The 16,800-nt window shown below is 39.1% G+C and overlaps 1 protein-coding gene across 1 annotated transcript in view; it reads right to left on the reverse strand.

Moving 5' to 3' along the window:
• Nucleotides 1–16,800, reverse strand: part of GALC (galactosylceramidase) — a 57,024-nt gene that overhangs the window by 2,265 nt on the left and 37,959 nt on the right. Inside the window, 6 exon segments of the mRNA NM_001003238.1 lie at nucleotides 2,260–2,336; nucleotides 3,688–3,851; nucleotides 7,814–7,994; nucleotides 10,006–10,156; nucleotides 12,302–12,388; nucleotides 13,141–13,230. Of these exon segments, the coding sequence (NP_001003238.1) occupies nucleotides 2,260–2,336; nucleotides 3,688–3,851; nucleotides 7,814–7,994; nucleotides 10,006–10,156; nucleotides 12,302–12,388; nucleotides 13,141–13,230 (750 nt within the window).

Here is a 16,800-nt window from a genome sequence, read left to right on the forward strand (position 1 = left end):
ACCAGTTGGCTCACAAGGCCTAAAATATTTATTATCCGGCCCTTTACAGGAAGACTTTGCCAACCCGTGTCCTAGAAGAATACAGGCTCTAGGAGAGTGGGAACCTCATGTGTCTTGTTCACTGCCGTATCCCCAGCACCGAGGAAAGTACACATGAAAGGTGCTTAATAGAAATGCATTGGATGAAAGAATAAAAACCATTTAACCCTAAAGCTACCTTCTAGAAGGTATCTCCCTTTTACAGACAAAGAAACAGAAGCTCAAAGAGGTGAATAACTTGCAGGGAGTCAGCAGGTGCCATCAAGGCAGTACACATGCAGCTCTGTCTGGTTCAAACGTGCTGCTGCTAAGAGCGCTCACTTCATTCACTGAGGGAGGAGGGACACTAAGGGAGATGGTTTGATACAAGGTGGTCAGGAAAGAACCTGAAGGAAGAGGGTAAACTATGTAATTAAATATTTTGGAAAGTTAATACACTTTAAAGTGTGATGCTAGAAAATAAAGACAAAAGCAATATAAAGAACAAAGTTCAGAAATAAGCCTATGTGCATGTGATGATTTGTTACCTCAAAAAGGAGGACTTTAAATCATTCACAAAAGGACAGTCTTGTGTGATAAGGGATGATGGCTATTCATTTGTTTAAAGAATTATACTGGGCTTTTCCCCCTTATGATTCACAAGTAAATTCCAGATGTAGTAAAGACTTCAAAATAAGGGTGCCGGGGTGGCTCAGTCAGTTAAGTATCTGACTCTTGGTTTTGGCTCAGGTCATGATCTCAGGGTCTTGGGATTGAGCCTCATGTGGGGCTCCATGCTCAGCAGGGAGTCTGCTTGGGATTCTCTTTCTCCCTCTGCCTCTGCTCCTCTGCCCCCACTCCAAAATAAATAAAATCTTAAAAAAAAAAAAAAAAGACTTCAGCATAAAAAAATCCTAAACTTTAGAGAAAAAAATGTTCCTACCCTTGAGAAAGGTGAAGGTCTTCCTAAATAAAACATAAAAGCAATGAAAAAAAAAGTGAAATGTTTGACAGAACCAAAATTTAAAACTTCTCTTCATGGAACATACCATAAGCAAAATTAAAATACACAAGACAGAAGAAAATATTTGTGACATACCTCACAGTACTCAGAATATATAATAAATTCATATGAAGCCATCAGAAAAAGAAAACAAAATCAGAAAATAGGGGGGTGCAAGCTCCTTAATTATCAAGGAAATATAAATCATGCCAATTAGCTTGAAAAATAACCCTTACAAATAGGTAATATCAAATACAATTATAACTGCTATAAAAACGGACACAGCTTGGCTAGCAATAGGGCAGTATCTGTCAAAATTTAAAATGCAATTCCATTTCTAAATACCAGCCTAATCAAATCCCAGCACATGTGCACCCTGAGAGGCACACGTAGAAGACTCTCCTCTCCACCTGCAAGTAAAGCCAGCCCAGATCGTCCCCATTCACCATGAAAGGGAAGAACTGGGAACAAAGCTGCGCCCATCGAGTGTAGCAGAATGAAATAAACAATGCCACACCCAAACCAGATGCTCAAAATGTATTGTTAGTGCCTGAAAAATGTGTATTGTCATTTTGGGTGGTTGGGTAAGAAATGAGAACAATTTGAAAAAGTACTCTGAATTCCGTATTTAACTGCTGTCATAACCGAAACCAACTTACAGCAGAACCACACTGCCGGGCAGTGGCAGTATATTACACAGAAGTTTCTACACAGTACCCCTTGGATGCATGTCCACCCATAACTCATGATCACCCAGTGATTTTGACAAATATTTTTAGAAGCCACAATCCTATGATTGATCTAGTATCTTCTCTGAAAAAAGTATTCATGGAAACCAACTTCTTAAAAAATTGTACTTATCACTGAAAACCAAATTATCCTCAACCACCAAAAATAAATTTATAGGCTCCAATTTATAATCTTGGTTCAGCCAACTTAGAAAAAATAATTCAGTTATTGACTATCTACCAAGGGCTCCTGAGTTTAAGAAACAAAACCAGAACTTTAAAAAATTGCAGAGTGATTAAACTCAATAGCTGGTGGTTCTCATGCAGGTTCATCCTGACATACACTACCACCCTAGGGTCTGCTGGCTTGTTGGTGTCCTAGCAGATTCTCTGCCTATTTCCATTACTGTATTTATCACACTTTTCTCCTCTCATTTGATAACAAAAAATGCTAGAAAGACACAAAAAAAGAATATTTTACCTCCAGGCATTCTGATCAGCAGTACTTACCTTAATAATTAACGTGAGCGTATACCATTTTTTTGCTGTAACGTCAACACGTCCTAAAGCATATATGACCCATCCAGCTGCAACACAAAAAGATTAATTGATATATTTTTAAGATCTAAATCACAGAATCACATAGCTCAGTTAGGGTTCTCAGGCAGCATTTGTATATAGAGTGAGCCTTAATAAAAATCTACATTTCCAGATCTACCAATGATTTAAAACAAAACATCCTTCATTCAGGCATGCATTCCAGAAGCATGTACTGGGATCCTACGGAGTCATATGTGAGCTCACAGGAGAACCAGTGAAATAAACTTAAAAAACACAGTATAATGTGTTAGCTTCAGGTACAGATTTATACTCAATTGGATTTGCTATAAAAAAAAAAAAATGAGTAGTGGTCAAAGGTCACCATAAGATTTCCACCTGGTATAACTGGTTTCATGGGAACAGCACAGCATGAACTGAGAATTAGAGAAAATAATGAGTTAATTTTGGGATTATATTATATTTGAATGCCTGGGAGAAACCAGAATGGGATGTTGAGTGGGCAGTTTAAAACACAAGAACAGTGGGGATTAAAAAGCTGGATGTGAATTGTTAGTTCTAGTTCTGCTACTAACTCATATTCAGACTTTGGGCAAATCAATTAATCTCTCTGCTTTGGACTCGACAACCTGCGAGGAATGTTCTAGATGGGTCATGCTATGATTTTGCAGTCCTACTCTAGTGTCTATACAACCCACTCTTTTTTACTTGTGGAGCCCTTTCCTCCTTAGGAAGAGGCAGAGAATAGCAAACTAGAGGAGGGAAGATTTTTTTTACTAATGTAAGAGGAAGTCAAGACAGGGAGTCAGGAAGACGCAGCACCAAGACGGTCTGTTTCAATACAGGGGGTGGGGAGGGTGTACTGATACCAAAGGGAATGAGACAGAATCCAACAAAGACATATTCTAAGCACTGATCCTGGAAAAAATACTATTCTGCATAAAACAAGGGTTGCTTAAGATGAATTTAAAAAGTCAAGCTGTTTTCAAATTATTAAATAAAGTGGGAAATACGATTTCTCCATTTTAAGCAGGCCAATCCCTCTCCTTGTAGTTCCATAAGCACACTGGCACCTTCTTGGAATCTTGCTTTTACTTACAGGGTCTCCCTACCATGTCTACCTGACCCTAGTCTATGCAAATCCTACCCTGACAGCCTAACTCAGTTCTGCCTGAAGAAGCTCTGAACAATTTCCTGTAACACAGCTGCCTTTCTAATTAACTCTAATTTTGAATCATTTGGTATTTGCTTACATGTGTTGCATCTCTTCAGTTAGATGTCCAAGCACTTTGAGGAAAAGCTCTCTCATCACTCAGTGAGTAACAAGCTCACTGTAGCTTATTTCCTAGTAAGTCACGTGCTCCAGAAGAAGTCACTTACCTAGATCACCTGTAACTCTGTAGGTTCCATTTGCAAAAATCCAGAAGAAAATTCCTCTGGCACTTCTAATCAGGATACCACCTTTATTTACTCTTCCGGCAATGAACACGCCTCCCTTCTCAGGAGTCTCTATGTAAACATCACACCTTACAGTCAGATTGGACCTGCAGAATGAAACTGTTAGTTAGCGCTTTTAATTATGCCACTCAGGATGCAGCATAAATGTGTCACTTCACAGCCACACACTTCCAGACTTCTAATTGAGGTAAGTGATTTGCTAAGTCTGTGCTTGTAGCAGGGATGGGCTTCAAGAATCTTCATTGATGAAAAAAAAAAATCTTCATTGATAGTTTTATGTCGCTAAAGTCATTTCATTGCCTCTTTTAATATTACCTGAAAATAATATTTATTGTTTTTAAGTCTCTTAAGAACACATTTCTTGTCTTTCTATAATAAAACTTCTCATCCTAAGAATATAACGTTAAAAGAAGCCTTTTTTCCTAGGAATACAAAGAAGGTCCAAACAGTTCTAAACAAAAAAGGTTTATTAAATTTCCATCAGCTAAGAGAAGCAGTGAAGGCAAACCTAGGAGTCTCTAAGAGAACATAAGCTACTTCGGGCCTAATTTTTACCTTTAAACCTACCAAGACTTAAAAACTCCAGAAGATCTCAAATTAGTTCTCTGAAAACAGAGTCAACTTTATGTTGACTCTACAGCAGGGATTTTAAAATTTGAACAGCACTGACATCACCTGGAGGGCTTATTAAATTCAGCCTGTTAGCCCCGCCCCACAGTATCTGAAACCACAGATTCAGTAGGTTTGGGATGGGGCTCTTGAATCACCTAGCAAGTTCCCAGGTGATGTTGCTGCCACCAGTCTGGGAATCCTATTTTGAGAGCCATTTTCTCCTACAGACCATATCTGTCTATATAGGGGCAGTAAAACCCTGCCTGCCATTACTCATCGACAGGGGTATATCAAAGGAGGGGGAACCTTCAGACAACCAGGAACTACTAGAGCTTTGCCGGTGAGCTCTGTCCCCAGGCTTCTTTTGTAAATGCTACTAGATGCCTTCTGCAGTGATACAACCATCCCAAACCAACACAATCTCTGAAAATAATCTACCGCCTACTCAAAGGCTTCACAAAGCCAAGTAATAAAGCAAGCAATTTACCTAAAATAAATCTAAGAATACCAAGAAATATATTTTGGAAATGGGGGCAAATTAGATCTAGAATTATGTGGCTTTTATATTCTCAGTTCCTTATCAGTGAATTTCACACAATAAAATTTTGCTCTATAAAGGAAAATATAGAAAAAAAGTAGCTACAACAGGCACGCAACAATCAGGAAAATCCACACGGAAATCATCTAATCAAAGCTGGGCCACTTTACAGGAAAAATCAAATGCAAAGTTAACTAAAGCCCAGGCTGTCTTGTACATCCTCCCAAGTAGCAGGAGCTTTTCTCTCTGTAGACTGTTGCCAGCAGGAAAGCACGAGGGATCAGCATTGCTCCATACATCCCCTACCTGTGTTCTGGTTCATCAGAAGCGTGAAAGGGTCAGCACCATAAACTTCCTTTATTTACAGTCAAGGGTGGGAGAAGATCTAATTTCCTTTTTTTTTTACATCACATTCCAGAATAAAGATTCCTCATGGGAACTTGCAGGCAATTTTCAGACAATGAATGAAACAGAATAAAAGTGAGGTCTAGTGTTCCACAGCCATAATTTCTTGGTTGTGCCAAGAGCACAAACACTGGCCAGGACATAAAGAAAATTTAACCAAAGAGATGCAAACTTTGGACATGTGCAGTAGACAGTAATTTTGTGGTTGTCCTCGGGTCCCCACCGAAGCTTACTAACAAGGAGGACATCCTAAGCAGCTTTCAGAAAGTCTACCCTCTACAGTCCAATTACTGTGCTGGTACTTAACTAAATCTAAGGATGACAGAGGAAGTCCCCCTGCGAACACATCCTAAGAACTAATGACAGCGTGTACACATTCAGAGCAGACTTACTAACATAGCACTATAGGTAAACGACACTCATTCTCTCTCTCCTACTCTTAGGAAGAAGACAATGATTAAAACAAAGCTGTGAGGTATGCTCCAAAGAGCATAGGCTCCAGCACCAAACAGTCCTGGTGTCTCACCCTAGTTCTAGAACTGAAAAGTATGGGATCTTGGGTTAATCTTACCCGGAAGCTTTGGCTTCCCAATCCACAAGGTGGGGAGGATGACACCTCTACCATCAGTAGTTGTGGAAAGCTCATATCCATATGTACTATGACTGAGTTTTCACTCCCTCCTTTCCTTACAGTAAGGGCATTGCAGCCAGAAAACAGAAATGAGCATGGCACATGAACAGATCTGAACAGATCTGACTACCTTGAATCCAGGAGGAAACATTGGGAAATGGCACATAATAAATAGGATGAGCCCAAATTTGAAAGGGTCTTGGAAGTCAGGCACAAACGTGTAGGTCTGATTGGGTTGCTGGAGAGAGTCACTGCATATTCCCAAGCCAGGGGGTTTGCACAATGAAAGCAGGCTAAGAAGGATGAAAACAGTCCCTTCTCGAAAGGCATCACTGCCCTTTCCTCATTCTTTCTCATTCAAACTCTGTCCCTCTTTCCCTCTTTCTCTCTCCCCCTGCCTTCCCCCTCCTTCCTCTCTTCACCTCCTTACCCAGTGCAGCAGTAAAGATGTGCACTGCTATTTAAATACTGCAAAATTTTCAGAGTTATGAAGACATTTGGTAACTCTTTGGATGGATGGTACTCTATCCATCTCTCTATTATAATTAGAGAGTCTTTCCAGTTTTCTAGAGTCCCAGCCAGAAGTAAGAGTTTGGGTTCAGGAAGAGCAACTCTTCTGTAGTACTCATGAGCAAGGAGGATAACAGTTGTTGCAGAAAGTTAAAGGTTTTCTACGGTGGCTGGCTTCCAAACTGGTAATCAAAATAATGGGGCCCAGCCCTTAGACAAGTGAACCTAGTCACCCGTCCTATAATAAGATCACGGGTAACAAATGAAAAAAAAATCAAACACCCTACTGGCACAATCGGAAAATCCAGGTAAAGTGTCTACTACAGAGATGTGGGACAAATGGCATTTTTGTTATATAAAAAGACAAGCCACCAAAGTTAGCCTAAATTAGGCAAGCATTCTTCACTGGACCCCACCCTCACCCCCACCCCTAATAACTCCATGGTGCTGTACGGGTTCTGGAAACTGGGTAGCTAAAAATTTCTCAAGACCTACTGCAGAGCTTAGAACAAAATTGGGATTTCTAACAGGGAGTAAGGCAATAGAGACAGGATAAAAACTTTTTTCAGCATTCCACTGATAATCAAGGCTCTTTTCAGATTTATCTTTCTTGCCCTGTCCAATTTCCAAGTAATAGATATGGCTGCTTGGTGACTTGGTATTAGTAGTTATTAACACTAAACCTGGAATGCTTGAGTTTTGTTTCACAGAATTATAATAGCTTAAAAAAAAACAGAAAAGAAACAACTAAAACAGGTAGAATAAGTTGGTACATTAGAATCCCACAACTGACTTAAGAGGGGAGGCGAAGTTTTGGTTTGGTCGTTATGTTTTAAGTGTAGAAAAAATACAACTTATCTCTTTAACAAATGCCTAAAGAAGAGAGTTAAATTCACCAAGTAAAAGTTGATTTGCTTTTCACTATTGCCATCTACCGTCACCTGGTGAATAGATTTTCTACAAAAGCTTAAACAGTGTAAGTCTAGAATGGATCCAGCAGGTGGCAACAACAGATCAACAAATCAACTGGCCAGCAAAAAACAAAAACACACAAATCACAAAGTCTGTTTATAAGTAAATCTTAAATTATAACTAGATCCACAAGTCCTTAACTTTTATATTAAAATCAATTGGCTCCTGCAACCATCACTATTAAATAGGGCAACTCTGAGGGAAGGACACGGAGGCATTATAACTACATGCTGGCTTATGGCCATGATATTCACCAGTGATCACACCTATTAGGCTCTTGCACAAGGAAGACCACTGAAAAGTCTCTGCCTCAGAATATACCTGACAACATTACAAGGTTACTTCGGCTAGATCTATGTTAGGACACCAGTTTTATATACCATTTGTAATCTCCTATAATACTGACGGTATTGTATGCATCAGCAGCCCAAGTAATGGGCCGCTGATTGAGAACTTGGCGCAGTGTGAAACGATGCTCTCCAGGGTCTTCAATGTTCGTAAAGTATTCAAAGACGCCAGTCTGATCAGCGAAATTCGGAGCTTCACTAAAAAATGGGTAATCTGTTAGGAACACAATAAATTCTCTAGTTAGTATAAAATTCTGACAGAACCTCTCCTCTCTGGTATTTTATGGCACATTTTGAAACACTTTTGAAAAGTCCTAAATAAGTAAATGATACTAATAATGAGTGGAAGTTTAGGGCTTAGGTTAATGAAGAGATTAATTTTCATATCACCGTTATGATTCAACACCCATATGGTCGGTCTGATAAGTAGACTTTACATATTTAATCCAGGCAACTGCACAAGAGGAAAGATCATGGGTTTTAGAGAAAGGCAGACCCAAGGTTTAAGTTCTAGCTCAGTCCGTCCCCATGGCCAAGTTGTTTAACTGCCCTGCATCTCAAGTATCCTCCTTTCTAAGTGAGCATGAGGATAAGAGAATTAAATGACAGTATGTTCAGTGTGTACATAAACCAGCACCTAGCAAGGGCTCAGTAAGAGATAGTTTTGTTATTTCTAGTATTTGTCAAGAGATACAGCCATCAGCTGATAGAAGATTAGAAAAGCCTCACTATATCAACTACAGAATTTACAAATTCCAAATTTCTTCTATTTCTAAAATGAAGCAAAACCAGCTGGGCCTAAGCTATCAATCTTTTTTTAAGTTTATTAAATTAAATTACAGTCTTACAACAGCAAAGGCTAATGAAGGGCAATTTTAGTAATAATCTTACAGCTAATTTCACACTTCATGCTTTTCTAAGTGTTTTCATACTCATCATTTGAGAAATTAAGAGCCACATAAAGTAGTGCTACAGCCTGACTTACAGTTTTTAGTTTATTTTGTAGTCAGTAAAGCACTACATTCTGGATTTGAAACTTTAGAATTGTCTTTCGGTCTTCGTGTCACAGAATAAATAATTATGGTGTTTGGGGAACTTCCCCCTTGTTAACTAGGCCATATCCCACACAGACTTCTCCATTGGAGACAAGAAGAGTTACCTTTGGCAACAGAGGGAAGTGAGCAACAGATTGCAAAGACATTCCTGGTGGCGTAATTCATGGATTCATCTAAGAGGCTACTTCAGAGAATTGCAAGGAAACAAGCCACCAAGCAACTCTGAGGGTCCGTGTCTGGTCCCTGTCATCTGTGTTATGCAAGTAACTGAGCGGACTCCAGTACACAGTCCAAGGGGCCTTGCACTGCCATGAACCCAGATATCACCTCCTGGGAAAAGGGAGCTGAGACCCGGCAGCCATGACTGTGACCAGAAGGAGGGAGTAGGAGTCCGCAACCCATCGTCCTGGAAAGAGCAGCCTTGCAAACAAGGGGTTCAACGCACTCTCAATGGCAATCCCCCTCCCTGCTTCTCTCCTACAGCTATGGATTTTAGGAGCAAAAAAGAGACCCACGGGACCCTGTCTAGAGCTCCAGAAGCTGTGCATCTCCTGGTCAACAAGTTCTGTCGCTTACTAAGTGATCTAGGGCTATAACCACAATGACTGTGCCGCCTTCCAATTTTTCAAGTGGTTTTCCTAAATTACCTAAAATCAAAAACTTTTCTGACAGATTTTCCTAGAAGATCTGTATAAAACTAGTATAAGAAGTATAAAAGTATAAAATTCCTAGGTAGATAAGGAGGTGAAAGCACTGGAGGGGAGTGTAACTGCCCCCAGCACTCAGTCTGATAGCACTGTGGAAAATGAGGGACCTTGACCTCCATGCTCAAGAACACCAGTAATGGCTTTTGTGACATATGGATAAAAGGGCAGTGGTAGTGCCCAAATCTTAAGCTTCACCAAAACCAAGTTAGCATTATAGCTTCTATTCTGACAGTGACCTCTACTAAAAAATACAAGGTCCTCCAGCTGAGAGTCACCCTGAGGTAACCTAGAAATGAGGTCTCAGTGTGTGGACATGCACAGCTATACTGTACAGCCACTCTAAGACACCAGTGTGACGGGTCTTCTACCAGCTAGTGCTAAAAAGGGAAACCAAGTTTTAGTAAACACACACTGTACACATACACAGACACACACACACACACACACACACACACACACTTACCAACATCGAAATCATCTTCATAAATTTGCGGGAAAGGCTCGGACTTGGGAGGCAGCGGGTAGCTACCCTTGCTCCCCACAGTGAGAGTGGTGAGTGTGAAGATCTCATCCTCCTGAAGCTCCAGGGTGAAAGTGCTGCTGCTGTCGAGGAGCTGGAAAATAAAAATGCAGAGGTCAAGGCCAGGTGCCCTGGCCCATCTCATTGTGAGCAAAATAACTTTTTGGAAAACAAACTTCAAGAAAAGCCAAACTCACTTCTGCTAAAACTTCATAAGCACTCCTGGAAGCCACCCCCCCTTATCAAGGCCTCGGGGATCTTTTTTCTTATTTATAAGACATTATCAAATTATACTTTGTACACAGCATATTAAAAGAATTTCCCTCCATGGAGGGACAGAGAACAAGATGATACTGAATCAATTTCCATGACACTGTAAGCTTCTCAGAGCCTGTGTATATTCAATATACATAAATAAGAGATCTGCTTATTTACTTTTTTTAGGACTTTACTAAGGTAGAAAAATCCATAAAATCTCACTGATGACTCAGCTGTTAATCACTAAAAACCTATTATTATTAAGAAAAAAGTCCTACTTTTTACATGTTCAATATATATTTCAATTAGCAAGTTAGGTTTATGTCACATTTATCCTTTTGACAACTTAACCTTTTTAAGCCACATCTCCATAAAGTGAGGGGAAAAAACATATACCTCCCAAGGCCGTTGCAAGTATTAAACAGGTAATGTTTATAAAGTGCTTCACTCAGTGCATGACCTTCAAGAAACACTCCCTATATCGCAGCTGTTCTGTGCTACATGTAGGCCTCTGAAGGCACTAGAATCCTTTGCGTAATTAGTGTAGGCATTAGATGGATGCGACGCCCATTGTATGAAATTTGAAGAGTTTTTTTCCTACTTTGAATTAAAGGGGTTTATACCATATCTTTGCTTTAATAATAAACTGTTAGATCTCTGAAATACATAACACCATGTTCTGGCTCAGGTAATACACCCACGTGGTATTATTTTTCTTATGGGGAAAATTTATTTATTTATTTATTTATTTATTTTTTATTTTTTTTTTTTTTGGAAAATTTATTTAATATGCTATTTCTAGCAATTTGTTGTGCAAAAAGCAAATTGCTCTTTTTTTAGAATTTAATAAAGAAATCATGTTTAATCACTGATAGTGACTAGTTGATTCACAGAACATGAGTAATTCCCAGGAAAAGCAGATTTGTGTCAATTTGGTGAAATAATGTATTCACTTGGATCAATTCATTCTTTGAAACATTTCCTGAGGAACTACCATGTGCTAAGCATGATGGCAGGGACCAGGGATAAAAACCTAAATCAGGCAGGGCCCCAATCTTCAAGGTGCCAAATGTAGTGGGGAAAGTGCTTAACTAGGTGGTAAGCACCTGTTCATAAGTGGCTGTGAGCTGAGACCAGTGAGGAAAGCCTCAGTGGAAGCAGCAAGAATCATTTGAGCGGATTCTTGAAAGACAACAAAGACACGAGGAGAAGGCATTCTAGGAGGAAGAAGCAAGTGCAAAGTCACAGAGATGAGTGAAGTAGCATGCTATGCTCTAAAAGAGGCAAGTAGTTTGGTCTGTGATTACAGGCCATGTTAGGAGAACACACATCAAGAAATGGAAGCAGCCTTTTACTTTATGAGGTGGTCACTAGGGTTGTGTGCCATGCTAAGGCATGTGAGCTCACAGGAAAAATCACTGAGAGATCTTTGAGCAGTGGATCAACAAAAATCAGATCTGCATTTTAGACACATCATTCTGGTAGCAGTGTGATGGGTGGCCAGACAGAGTCCTACTGGAGGCTGGAAAAACAGGAGGTAGTTTCCAAAATCCAGGAGAGAGATGATAAGGAACCAAAATAAGCAGTAGTAGTGGGAATCAAAAATAAGGAATGTGTAAGAAAAACACATCAGTGATAGAATGCTCTGGACTTAATCAATGATGGTATAAAGATAGGGTGGGTGGGAAAGATGGTCTCAGATGAGACTCAATTTTCTGACTTGGGCAGCCAAGGGCTGGTGGTACCATTCACCCTACAAACTAAATGCTAAAAGCAAACATACCTATAAACATACACATGTCTATTACACCTTGAGAAGGATTTCTATTTTAAAAACAAACAGCTGGGGACAACTTTAGCTCTATTATACTTCTGCCACAAAACCAATTATAAAACTAAAAATTCTCAATTCATTAACCAAATGTCTGTTCTCTTTTACTACTTGCAATACTCAAAATGTAAGGATTTATTTTAAAACTACCCATAGAGAATCCAGTTGTTTAAAAAGATATCTCTCAGATGGTTTTCCAAGCTTCGTATACCACACCTGTAGCTCTGGTATTTCACTCTGAGGAGAAAATACACAGAAAAAGGCATAGTTGAGTAATTCATCATATCCCCTGAGGATTTCCAAAATTAGTACCAGCAAGAATGAACTGTTGATAATGTACACTCTATTTCTATTTGCCAAAAGACCCACTTCCAATCTTAAATAGCAACATTCTGAGAGTAAGAAGATATTGTTCAAGCAAATACTTTATTTCCTATAAATACCACATACTCTTGGCAAATGTTTAAAAAGATTTTAGTGCCTTTGCTTCAAAAATACTACTGTACCTGTGTAAAATGCTCTTTAGGAATTTTCTGGTATTAACAAACAACTTTTATGCCACTAGTAGTAAGAAAAGGCATTGTATTTTCTGTGTTCAAAACTAACAATAGGTAGAAATAGCAAAACTGGTCATCTTTTTATGTTGTTGGTATTTTTGTACAGAGTACTGAAAAGATCAATGCTTGAAAGTTTCCTAGACTACATACCTGATGATTCTACCAACAAGAACAACTTTGTTGCAAGTGACTTTTGTTAAGTATTCTTCAAAGCCACCAAGAGAGTTTTTAGCCAAGGAGAGTTTTGCCTCCTAAGAACAATCAGCAAATCAAAGACGCCAGGGTTTCTATCCATTTATGTGCAAGTACTTAATAGCTCTTAATGTAAGACTTCACTTATAAACTGCTGGCCTCTGATAAAATACATAAATTCTCAAATCAAATACAAATCCTCGAATCAAAACCAAAATAAAGTCCCACATATTTACTTACAAAAGAACCCTTAAGAACAAAGGTAGCGAACTGACGTGACACGTTGAAGTAAGGCAGAAACGGCCTTATACAAGCAGACTGTTTATGGCTCTAGGAGAGAAAAAAAAAATAACCACTGAAGTTATCCAAATGATACTAGCCACCTGAGGAAAAGAAAATCAAACATTTAAGGCCTCAAGATGAACAGAAATGGTGCATCTTAGATGACAAATATGAGTTTATTTAAAATTTTTATAGACTTTTTTCCTAATATAATCTGTATTGAAAATCTACCATGGATGCCTAGTCAAAGTAAAGCTCGCCAGCATTTTGACTGAATTAAATTTTGAATTCATGGCTAAACTAGAGTCATTTATGGCACACAGATTAATTTTTATATAATTCTTTTCCAAGTAAAATACATCGAATAAGATGCAAATGCTTGTATGTTTTCACTGAAAAGGCATCTCATCTAAATATAACCTTCATATACAACTAAAGTCAGTAAGTACATATAACAGTTCTCACACTGACAACATAATTTTTTACTAAATAGTTACTACCATGGACTGGGACCAAAAGAATTATGAGACATAATCCCTACTTCAGGGGATTCAATGATCTCAGAGCACTGATCTCAGAGCCTCTGTAACAGGCTTTGTGGACATTAAAAAACTACAGTTGTAGTTAGAGATTCCAATTCCTCATCCTCAGTAAATGATGTACAACTAGACAGAAAATTGACAAGGGTAGAGGCGATTTGCACAATGCTAGCACACAGCTTGCCAGGATTGACATCTATAGATCACCTCACCCAGCAACAGCAGATGTACATTCTTTTCAAGTACACAAGCAACATTTTTCCAAGGAACACTATTCTTAGCCATAAAAGAACATTTAAGATCCAAGTCAGACAATGGATGTCCTCTGACCCAAGATAATTAAATCAGAGATAAATAACAGAAAAACCACTAGAAAAATTCCAAAATATATAGAAACTAAATAACAAATTTCTAAATAATCTATGACTCAAAGAAAAATAAAAAGGGAAATCAGAAAGAATTTTGAGTTGTATCAAAATAAAAATACAATGTAGGATTTGTGGGATGCCATAAAAGCAGTACTTAGGAGCAAATTTACAGCACTGAACACTGATCAGAGAAGAAAGATATGAGACTTCAGCTTCTACCTGGAGATACTAGGACAAGAAGAGCAAATTTAAAACAGAAATAAGCAGGGGGATCCCCGGGTGGCTTAGTGGTTTGGCGCCTGCCTTCGGCCAGGGAGTGATCCTGGAGTCCAGGAATCGAGTCCCACATCGGGCTCCCTACATGGAGCCTGCTTCTCCCTCTTCCTGTGTCTGCCTCTATCTGTGTCTCTCATGAATAAATAAATAAAACCTTAAAAATAATAATAATAAAATAAAAAATAAAACAAAAGTAAGCAGAAGGAAAAAAAATAAAGATCAAAGGAAAAATCAACTAAACAAAACCCAGAAAAATGAGAATAATCAAGAAACCACAAGCTGATTCTTTGAGAACATCAATAAAATTGATAAACTTCTAGCTAGACTAATCAGGAAATCATGGTAAAAAGAAAGGAAACACAACTTGTCATTATCAACACTAAGAAAGGTGACATCAGAACAAATTATATAGATAGTAGAGGAATAATAGAGAATAACACCAAAAACTGTATGTCCAAAAATTGAACAACTTGAATAAAATGGAAAAACCTTTAGAAAGACACAAAAACGAGGGGCACCTGGGTGGCTCAGTCAGTTATGCATCTGACTCTTGATTTCAGCTCAGGTCATGATCTCAGGATCGTGAGACTGAACCCCACATTGGGCTCTATACTGGGTATAGAGCCTGCTTGGGATTCTATCTCACCCTCTGCCCTCCTTCACTCTTTTTAAAAAAAAAAAAAGACACAAAACCCCAAAGGTCACTAAAGAAGACGTGGATAATCTGAATACCCCTTATGGCTATATTGGGAAATTCAGGTCAACCTTGAAGCTTTGCTCGAACATGAAGTAAAAGCTCCCACAGAGCTAGCTGTACATTTCCTGAGCACTGACATACACCCCAACATGAAACACAGCCTGTGGGCCAAGGCCAGGAGACCTGCCAGTTCCAAACATAAGGAAACCTCTGTAACAGTCATGAGCTTACTACTAAGGTAACTAAGCAGGGGCTTCAGTGGCCACACATGATAAAGCTGACAAAGTACAGAATCTGTTCAAGAAGGTCAGTGAGCCAATAAAGAGCAACACAAATGCTAGACAGGGGAGAAAATCTGACCTCCAAAGCTGCCACAATACATTATGTAATAGATATAGCTTTCAACAAATAAATTATAAGATTTGCAAAACAAAACAGGAGAGCGGCATCCATACACAGGAATAAAAGCGGTCAACAGAAACCATGTCTGAGAAAGCCAGGCATTACTTGCCATATATTAGGCTCATGAGACAAAAACATTAAATCAAGTATTTAAATATGTTCAAAGGAAATCACACATAAAAAACTGAAGTAGAGTTGTACTTCCAGAACGACAATGTGAGGAGCTCCATGACGCTGCACCTCTCAAAACTGTTGAAAATTATTTTTTTAGAAATGGAAATGATCCAGGGTACCTTGGTGGCTCAGTTGGTTGAGCATTCAACTCTCGGTTTTGGTTCAGGTCATGATCCCAAGGTCCTGAGATCAAGTCCCACACTGGGCTCCATGCTGGATGCAGAGTCTGCTTGAAATTCTTTCCCTCTCCCTTCCCCTCTGTTCTTCCCCCATATTCTCTCTCTCTCTCTCTTAAATAAATAAATAAATAAATAAATAAATAAATAAATAAATAAATAAAATCTTTTTTTAAAAAATGGAAATGACCTAAGGGCATGCAACAAATAAACATTTATTCAAGAAAATCAATTAAAAAGAGCAAGAGCCAGTGGCATTTAAACCACAATCTACTCCATCCCTGTCTCTCCTACCCAAGTGGCAGAAACTGCATGCCAGGTAGGTGCAGCCAAGAACACAGGGCTCCCTCCTCCCAGCTTGCAGCTGAAGGCTGCAGTAGCTTCCTGGGAGAAGCAGGATTTCAGGATTTCTCATCCTTTACCCCCTCAGATAATTGAGGCCAACGCTAAGAAGCAGCTGACTAGGAGGCTCCTCTGCCAGCTCCTATCCATGGGTTCACCTTGGAATACTGAGAATATTGGGGTCACAAAGCCCAACCCATCATCCTGCACTCCTAAATCAAAGGTGTTACTAAGAAAGAAACACTCTTTGTCTTTGTCCCAGCTCTCGGCTTCAGCTCAGAGATTTTTGTCCAGGATAGAGACAGGCTATAAAACAGAGAACTTAGCAACTCGCCCCAAACAAGTTGACCATATTTAACACAGAGCAGGAGGAAGTTCAAGAGTAAGGTTGCTCTCAAAAATAATGGGGTTCTGGTGAAAAGCAAATAAGAAGAGACTGGTGGCTTCTTTAGATACATAAGCTAAACCACAGTCCAGCTAGTTTGCCATCAAAAGCCACAAAAACAGAAGAAGAGCCCTCCTGAGATCAGATGAAATCTAAACACCAACCTCAGAAACCACCTCTGCAAATAAGCTGGAATTTAACTGGATCAGTCTGTGGAGCAATCTAAGTCACATGGCACTACTGAAAACAAAAGTGCAAT

The sequence above is a fragment of the Canis lupus genome, chromosome 8, assembly GCF_011100685.1.
Source record: "Canis lupus familiaris isolate Mischka breed German Shepherd chromosome 8, alternate assembly UU_Cfam_GSD_1.0, whole genome shotgun sequence".
Taxonomy (NCBI): Eukaryota; Metazoa; Chordata; class Mammalia; order Carnivora; family Canidae; genus Canis; species Canis lupus.